General features: G+C 39.2%; 1 protein-coding gene and 1 pseudogene across 1 annotated transcript in view; one reads left to right on the plus strand and one right to left on the minus strand.

Moving 5' to 3' along the window:
* Nucleotides 1–10,000, plus strand: part of LOC137987935 (NLR family CARD domain-containing protein 3-like) — a 26,224-nt gene that overhangs the window by 8,192 nt on the left and 8,032 nt on the right. The window contains exon 2 of the mRNA XM_068834015.1: nucleotides 1,487–1,552. Coding sequence (XP_068690116.1) covers nucleotides 1,487–1,552 — 66 coding nt within the window. The remainder of the gene's footprint in view (nucleotides 1–1,486; nucleotides 1,553–10,000) is intronic.
* On the minus strand, nucleotides 6,515–8,520 carry LOC137987909 (uncharacterized; annotated as a pseudogene).

Here is a 10,000-nt window from a genome sequence, read left to right on the forward strand (position 1 = left end):
TTTTTACTACATATATTAATAATAATAATAATAATAATAATAATAATAATGATAATAATGATAATAATAATTGTAACATGAGACTTACAAACTGAACGTTTCAGAGAGAAGTGTTATATCTGAATTCTATTTCCACGCCTCTTGTCTAATAAAACTATACCATGAACATCTTTAAGAACGTTTCAGCCTCACAACGCCAAATTATATAAGAACGTTCAGTCTTAGTTCCAAATTTGACTTATAAAAACAAAAGTGTATAATTTGCTTTCTGGGGTTAGAGATGGGAGCTCCGCTTTTAGGCTTTGCTAAATCTATATATTACTGATGGGGTCATGAGCTTAAATATAAAATTAAAAAAAACTATATTAAACTACAGAACAAGATATAAGGGGTTATAAAGGTCTATATACAAGTAACAAATTATAAGCGAGAGTGCATTAAGCCGATCTGTTTGATAATGTCGTAAAACAAGTTTGTTTCCAAATTTGCTGCAATTCATGCAATCGAAGCTGACTTACACTGTAATAAGTTGAGCTAGCCATGTGCTTCAAGCCATAGCACTGATTATTTGTCGATGAGTACCAGGACCGATTTTAAGTTACAATTTGAGTTCTTTCTGCATACAATTTAAACATTTGAGGGATATTTCGATTGCTGCGATCTGGTGCAATGGGAGTTGTAGTGTCTTGCTTTCTCACTTAACCAAGGTGCACGAATGTCAGATCAGTGGCTTATCAGCTAGAGGTTTGCATTTTCTGTCCGTTTACATTTTCGTCACTTCATCGCGGTCTGGAAAGGGGTGGTTCGGGTTAAATTTCGGCACATTGACAATACTTTATTTCGCTCGACAAACTGAAATAAGTCCCACTGACCTTAAGACATCGTTTGTTTTGATTGAAAAAATGTTTCTCGTTATGATTCTCTGCAGTTGAAACGTTTCAAGTATATTTAACAATAATTTTTTTTTATTAAAAACGCCCCCAAAATATAGAAAACTAGACTACAATAAAAATAAAAAGGCCCAAAAAATCACGCATATGCTTGCCGTGTTTGTAGATCATGGTATAATGGCTCATAACCCGTGATGGCTTAGCCAATCAAAACTCTCTCTCGATAGGAGATATGTTCGTACTTATAAATGTGTACTGTCTCACGAGTAAGAAGTAAGCGTTTTAATGGCAACGTGAACTCCACATATATATTTGATGATCTCGTCTCTATCATGAAAAAAACATTGTACTCCCAATGCGCATAACTCCAAGATCTAGTCCGCTCAGGGAACAGCACCACAGGAAAAACGCATGGCGCATGCATGCGTATTATTTACCATGAGACCAAAGGAGCCCTTACTAGTTCTAATCCAATTCATTCGTGAGCTGGCTCACAGGAGCCTTTGATCACTGGTTTTGGAGACACTGTGATCACACTAACCTGTGAAAGATTTCCGTTGAAATGTGGTTGACGTCCACAATGTTCTTATCTTTAGGTACAAGCGAAGAGGTTTTTGAGCCGGCAAATAAGCAGAGAAAACTAAAGGAAAGCCAGTGTGGAGGTTTGTTTATAGTACAAATGTGATGCATAGAGAGTACGAATTTAATGTAGTCTTAATTTTGTGTGCTTTATTATTGGTCAAATTTTTGAAGCATGCTTGATGCTTGTGTGAGTTAAAGGCCGTCACCACATTAAAACTAATAAAACAAAGGTGGTTAAGCCCTTCGATTGCAACTTGGGATGTTCTGCCACTGAGCTATGAGAGATTCCTGGGAGTTTGAAACCATTGATCTAGGCTTGTGTGACAAACATTTTGTATGCTGAAAGAACTGAAATGTCAAATGGTTGAATGGTCCAACAGGAGTTGGTATAAATTCTAGATATAGCTTCAAGACAAAATATTTATTAGTGGAAATGGCATTGACTGTTTACAAAGTTTTCTTTTATTATTATTATTATTATTATTATTATTATTATTATTATTATTATTATTATTATTATTATTATTATTATGATTATTATGATTATTATGATTAATTTGTGTGAAAGATGAAACAACAACAATGATATTAAATGTAAGGAGAAATATAGACTCGGAAAAATATCCGAGTCCCAGATGGGATTGAACCCACGACCCTCCGTGATCTAGTCGGATGCTCTAACCACTGAGCTACTGGAGACTCTGTGGTGAGCAAGGGTCAATTTGTGGGTCTCCACTGGAACCGCATCGCGCGGCTACACAGCCAAGTATTGACTAGCATATTTGAAACTCACTAACAGCATCGCGCTGTCACATTAATGCACATCAATTATTTATTTTTATTATTATTACTTCAAGCACAATTACAAGAGCGATAGAAACAATTACAAGGGAGATACAAACAATTACATAGTTAATTACTAACGCTTACGCTACCCACTGACACTAATTACAAATTTACAATACATTACATTCACAGTCAGCTAGATCTAGCTAAGGGTCTTCTTAATAATACAAAGCATATAGTAATTTGTACAGATACTATATATCTGTTACACTGTTGCAACCGTTTATTTAACTACATACCTGCTACTTAGCTATTGAGGAAAGAAAAATTATGACATGTTTTGCCATTTTTTGTAATGAATAGATTCTTTTTTATTCTTCTTTGCAACTAAAAATTCTAGTTTATCGGAAATATCAAAGAGAATTGTTATCTCATCAAGCTTATCCATTTTCATATTATAAGTATTCAACCAAGAAATAACAGAAAGCCAAAAGTTTTTAGTGTAGGCACAGCTGATTAGAAGATGCTCAAAAAGAGCACATCGGAGAAGGAACTAAATTCATTTTATATAGGATTATATTAGTGTAGAGAATACAGTTTAGGATTTTGTATTGAAAGGCTCTCGTTCTGGTGTCAAGAGTGACTCTACCCAGTAATTGATAAATACGTTTCCAGTCAATAATACCAGAAATATTATATAAGGAATTAAACTTAAGATTGGGCAGTAGGAGGAATCTGGATTCGTTTGACCAGGGTGAAATAGATTGATTTTGAATTCAGTTATGTCTTGAACATCATCGTCTGAGACAATTTTGTCAATTTGGTTGTTATTATTCTCTCCATCTTTAAGGAGCAGATTCCAATTTGGCGGAATGGCGGAAAAAATGCCTTGTAGGAGGGAGGAGGTAATCTGAGAAGGAGAGATTCCTCCCTCTAAAAGCATCCCAGCTTTTTAACTTAGAGTTGTTTGAGAGAATATCTCCAAGTTTCACAAAACCTACTTCTTTTATTCTCTTATTGTATATTGATTGCTTGTTAATCAAGAGGTTCTGGTTGTTCCAGATGATCTCATTTAAAACGTCCTGTTTTGTAGCTATGATATCGTGATAGCCATTGAAGTCAGACCAAGCTACAAGACATTCTTTATAAAAAAAATGGTAGTTTTCAGGGTAGGCGCGATGGATTGAAATTGCACTGAAGCAGAAAACTAGTTCCTACGTTCTTAAAATAGTGAGACAAGAAAACTTCTCTAGGGCTAACATTATCATCTAAATACCTTTAAGACACACAATTCCTTGAGTTTTAATTAAAGATTCAGGGCGAGGCATTTTGAGGGCACCATCTTGATATTCACTAGTTAAGGCTAATCTCTTGATTTTGTCTTTGCCTCTGCACACAAAATTGAATATCACAGAATTTATGTTTTTAATTATATCCTTATCAAAGGAAATAAGAGAGGGTCGAGACATAAACTTAGGCATAGCGAATGTTTTGACTAATTGAATTTTACCAATTAGTGTTAAGTTTCTCCATTGCCAGCAACTTAAAGACTTTTTTGATGACATTAAAGTTAAATCAAAGTGGAGCTCTTTACTTTTATACTGATCATAAGTAAAAAAGATATCCAGTATTTTAATAGGCTCGTTCACCTTGTTTATATCGAGAACTTCGTGATTTCGATAAGAACTTCCTAACCAGTAGGCTTCTTTTTTGTCCTTATTAAGTTTAAGCCCTGAACATCGACCATATGTGTTCAATAAGGATGTAAGAGAATCATAAGATTCTTTATCACGTAAACAGTTTGTGAAGTCATCGGCGAAGGCGATGCATTTAATTTCTTTGTCTTCTACTACTGCCTTTTAAATCTTGATTCTGTTTGATAGCGGCAAGTTGGGTTTCCAAAGCTGAAATAAATAAATAGGGCGAGAGAGGATCTCCCTGTCTAACCCCTCTTCCGATAGAAACAGCGGAGTTGCTACGCCATTATTCATAATTCAGCTCGATATATTAGTATAAAAAGACGTACCCACTCAACAAAGGATTCTCCAAAATTGAAATTTTCCAAGGTTCTGAAAAGGAAGTTCCAACTTAAGGGGTCAAACACTTTCTCAAAGTCAATGGTTACCATAAGACCAGGAAGATTGTATAACTTTGTGTAGTCCGTAATTAATATCACCTATACTCCGTACTGCATCAAAGATGTACCTTCCTTTTTACATATTCATATTGATCAGCACTAATTAAATCAGAAAGAATTTTCTCAAGTCTTAATGTTATTGCTTTGGACGCGATCTTAACATCCACATTTAACAAAGAAATGGGTCCCCAATTCGCAACATATCTTTTACTCTTGTTTTTTAGTTTTTTAGTTTTTATTAGTTTTTATTAGTATTTTAGTTTTTATTAGAATAATACCTTGTTTTTGGGAGTTTGCTAATTCTCCTTTTTCAAAAGAGCTGTTTAAGGAGTCGACTAAGAGATGTCCTGAGATTGGCCAAAATACTTGATAAAATTCTGCTGTGAAGCCATTGTTACCTGGGAATTTCCGTTTTCAAAACGTTTGTAGAGCTTTAAAACACTCCGCCAATTTGTTTAGCGTCTTCATTTAAAGTTGGTAAACGAGAGTGGTCAAGAAATGCATCGCTTGCATTGTTATGATTGGGTGAGTCGCGGTTAGAATACAATTCAGTATAGAAATCACACAATTCTGATAAAATTAATTTAGGATTAGTTATTAATTTACCGCCTTTGTCGAAAAGGTTGCGGACGTAGGAGTTGCTGATCTTTCTACTTTCTAAATTTAAGAAATATTTGTTATTTTTATCACAGTGTTCATGCCAGTTGGCTCTAGAACGAATAACATTGCCTTGAATAATACAATCGTACAGTGAGTTGTACTCAGATTTGATCGTTTTTAGCTGTATAGCATTATTTTCTATCGGAATAGTGTCAAAGATCTCTTGGCGTTCTTTCAATTTATTCTCGATTTCACAAAGACGGGTTCTCCTTTCTCTTGCTTTTGTTTTGGTATATTTCATTGTTACTTGTCTTGTTTTCTATTAATTAAATCCCACAAAAGGCCTTTGACGGTCTAACACATCACTAAATTCTAGAAATCACGTAAGTAAATACTTTTAAAGCTCATCTTCAGACCCATCCTCGGAGACCCAGGGGCAGATCGCGGAGACAAGGGGAAGTCTAAACTGGCAAAAGAAAACTTTAAACAAATCCCGCACACTTGGAAATACGCTACTGTAACGACACCTTCGAAAGGTCCAGCGTATTTCTCCGCCGATATTCCGAACGATTTCCTGTACATTTTGTGCTATGATTGAGACTTTTCTCCTCGAGCAAAACCTTGCCAAACGAACCAGGCAAGTATGGCGATCAAGTGATTTCCGTGTAAGAAGACACGAAACGACTTCTCATTGGGCAGAAAAACACAAAGAATTTCTGGCACCAATCAGAATTGAGAATTACCCCGACTGTCTGGAACTGGCTGGTAAGAACGTGTCCCCAGGGGCTCTTCTCGCCCCACTATGCTTTTCTTTGTCGCCTTTTTCTTTTGCCGGTTTAGACTTCCCCTTGCTTCCGCGATCTGCCCCTGGGTCTCCGAGGATGCTTAAGACCTTTTTTTTTTAGACATGCATATACTTAACAGAGATTTTAATAATACTTTCCCTTATTATTTATCAATTAGTTCTTACCACATTGTATATATATATTCTTAATTGTTTAGTACTTGCCATATTTTTAGTTAGATATTTATCTATTATTTCTCGTATTTATAACTTACGAATGCGCATCTGATCATAGTCATGTAAAGATGCGCACTAGAAATGAATAAATTCTTATGATGATGATTATTATTATTGTTGTTATTATTATTAGGGAACGTTGTCTTTTACAAGGTTGATATATTCTGGATCTTCTAACAGGCTAGAATTCAATTTCCAATATGATGGTCCAGTTGTTTGCTTTTCAACACTGTTAACTGGAGCACTATAGCGGCGTGGTCTGTGTGACGAAGCAATGAATGTAGCAGTATTGGAGGAACTCAACTATATTTAAACTGTTCAATAAGGGTTACAATGGCGGTCAAAAGGTGAAAAGGCGAAAACGTGTTCAGTCTTAATGACGTAAACAATCACGGGATCTAAATACAGTCACGACCGCTGACCGGAAATCACCATGCATAACAAATAAGAACTAACAAATATCAACAGATCAATTAAACATTCAGAGCACTGTTCAAACTATTCCACATCCTCTGGGAGCACGCAAATGTCCTTAACCCAGTTGGCAATTCTCCCGATAGCCTGTCGTGCAGCATCTCTTTGTGGTCTTCTCACAGGGGGTGGAGTTTGTACTGTGGCAGCTCTGTTCGCGGTGTGACTCAATTCCTTGGCCTGAATTTCTCGAGGGTGCGATCTTGTTATAGGGCGGTTTGTTGTTCCATTGGCGGTGCGTACATTGGCGAAACGTACAAGTCCATCGTGACCTCTGTTAATGGATGTGACAAGTGCTAGTTTCCAGTTTACTCTCGGGCTGTCATCGTGGATGATAACTACATCGCCAAGCCTCACAGATTCGGTGTTGACTCCTGGTCTTTTGTGAAACTCTCAAAGGGAAGTGAGGTACTCGTGACGCCAACGTTGCCAAAAGTGTTGAATCAGTAAGGCGACACGTTTTGCTTTCCTCAGGAAATCTGCGTTCGATTGGTAGGTGGGATCACTCACTTCGTCGCTCTCTACTAGCGGATGTGGAAGTGACGTTATTAGTCGACCATAAAGTAGGTGTGACGGGGCTAGTGCCTCTGCATCCTTAATGTCTGAAGAAACATAGGTCAGGGGTCGGTCGTTGAGAATTGCTTCTACCTCAACAATAATTGTTTGAAGCGTGCACAGGTCTTTCTTAATGGTGGATTTAGTGAGACCGATGAGACGTTCCCAAAAACCCCCATACCAAGGGGCCCTCTTGGGAATGAACTGTCATTCAACGCCTTCCCTTGCAAGTATTTCCTTGAGTGCATGAGATTCAAACAGTTCCTTTAGTTCATTGTTTGCTGATAGAAATGTTAAAGCATTGTCAGATATCAGTTTCCTTGGAAGACCTGCGAAAGGCGAGTAAGAAGGCTTCAACAGTTAAGTCTTCGACAACTTCAAGATGAATAGCTCTAGTTGTTGTGCAAGTAAACAAATATATGTAGATCTTTGTTTCAATCCCAGCGTCTCGAACATACAAGGCTTCAGTGAAGTCCACCCCAGTGCCGTCAAAGGGCTGTGTTTGTTGCATTCTTGACTTTGGAAGGGGTGGCGGGTCTGGTGCATTGTAGGCTGCTCCTGAAACCCTTCTGCAGGTTACGCAGCTGTCAATTAAGGTTTTGACGCGTTGTCGGCCAGAAGGAACCCAACTTTGACGCAAGGCGGTGAGTGTGACACCTGCATGGCGATGCTTAACGTGGCTAGAGTGAATTACTAAGTCTGTGAAGTGGTCTTTGCTTGATAGCAACAGAGGAAATTTGGCGTTGTCACTTAAGGGGGCGTTCTGTATCCTCCAGCCACAACGTAAAAGACCACCGTCATCAAGGAATAGGCGAAGCTGACGTACTAAGACTGTACGGTGTCGTAACTTTGAAAGGAGGTTGTCCACTTCGGCATGAAAAACAAGAGATTGACGATTCTTCACCCATTTTGTCATGGCACGATCGTATTCCACAGCTGTGATAGGACCTTGTTGGCTGTCTTTCTTCTAGAGACGCTGGACAAATCTGAGAACATAGGCAGTAATTCGAAGAAGCCTTTGTAAACTGCTAAAATCCGATGGATTGATCAGGTGATGAAGGCCTTGCTGTTGAGCTAGAACCGTGCTGTTTGTAGTAGACTCATCAGTAGAATTTTCACTGGTCAATAAGTGGAGAACCTCTGTAGTAGGCCATGAAGGCCACTGTGATCGGTTTGGTAACCATTTAGGACCATACTTCCACAGTGAAGAGGTCTTCAGTTGATCTGCTGTTATCCCTCTTGTGAGCAGATCAGAGGGGTTTTCGTTTGTGGGGCCGTACTGGAAATTGATGTCAGCTTCTTTACTTCTTGGATGCGAATGCTGATAAATGGCTTCAATATTTTGGTGCTGTTAAGTCAATAACCTGCAGTTGTTCTTGCAGATATGATGCCAAACGTGCAGCTGTCAGAGCTGCCATAAGTTCAAGTTCTGGAAGGGTAAGTTGCTTCCTTGTCGGAGCAACACGCGACTTTGCCATGGCAAGCGACGATTGGTTGCCACGTACTAAGTAAACAGCGGCTCCATAGGCTTTCTAGCTTGCGTTCGCAAAAACGAGTAGTTCTGTTTCGTTGCCGTCAACACAGACATCAGAAGTGAAGTAGCGACGCGGGAACTCAAGTTTGGTTGCGTTTCCTATCTCCTTCGCTAGAACACGCCATTTTTGATCAAGAGAGGGTGGAAATAGTTTGTCCCAATCTATCCCTTCCTGCTACAGTTCTTGTATCAGAATCTTGGCAGCAGCTGTGGCCGGTTGGAGCAGGCCGAGTGGATCAAAGACCTTTGCTGTTTCTTGTAAAGCCTCTCTCTTGGTTGATAACGGGGGGATAGAAGGTGCTTGCCTATATGAGAATCCCAGTGTGTCTAAAGTTATGTTCCATAGTATGCCAAGCACCTTTTCGGCTGGGCTTGTTTTAAGGACTTGATCCTTGGCTGCAAGATGCTGAAGTCCAGGACTGTTTGAACTCCACGACCTGAGATTGAAACCCACTGGTGACATCGTGTTCCTGGCATCTTGATAATAGTTGACTGCTGAACCATCATCACTTACTCCAGAGGCGAGGTCGTCCACATACAGATTTCTTAACATATCTATGCTGACTTGGTCTGTAGACTGTGTGAGGTGTTTGTTGAGAGTGGCATTTAAGATGAAGGGGGAGCTTGTGGCACCAAACATAACAGACTTGAATCGGTATACAATGAATTCACTGTCCGGGTCATCTGCATTAGATAACCAGTAGAATCGTGTGGCATCTCGATCGGCTTCGTCAAGGTTTACATGTAAAAATGCCCTTTCAATGTCTGCAGTTATGCCATACTGGATGGAGACGAAATCTTAGAAGTATACCAGTAAGGTCATTGAGCAGCGGAGGACCTGGCTGTAAGCAATCATTCAAGCTTGTTTGAAACTGCAATCGTACACAATGCGTAGAGGAGTTGTGGTGGAGTCCTTGTGGACAGCATGGTGGGGTATGTAGTGACATACTTCGTAGGTTGTATCTGGATCTTTCACCTTTTTAATGAAACCTCGAGACTGCTGTTCTTGGATGATGTCATTGTACAAGTGTAGTTTCTCAGGATTTGCGGCTAGTCGTCTGACCATGGAGCGAGGTCTCTCCTTAGTAATTTCTGCATTTGATGGTAAAGGGGGATGTTCTGGTCGCCATGGCAACCTTGCACAGTACCGGCCCGTCCTTCAACATAATAGATGTGTCTTGATAATACTTCAGAAAGTCAGGCGTGTCTTCTGAGTAGTTTGGTAGAACACCAACTGATTCAGTACGCCAGAAACGTTCAAATCAAATTCTTCTTGTTGATGCTCGGTCACAACACTTAAAATAGAAGTGTTGAGATTCTCTGAATGGTTACTTTTGGAGAGGCTGTCCGAGAGGAGATACCCTATCTTGATTTGGCTGCTGTGGGACCTGGACCCTTGATAACTTCGTTTCCCACTACATCCC

Source organism: Montipora foliosa, unplaced genomic scaffold, assembly GCF_036669935.1.
Source record: "Montipora foliosa isolate CH-2021 unplaced genomic scaffold, ASM3666993v2 scaffold_395, whole genome shotgun sequence".
NCBI classification, from domain to species: domain Eukaryota; kingdom Metazoa; phylum Cnidaria; class Anthozoa; order Scleractinia; family Acroporidae; genus Montipora; species Montipora foliosa.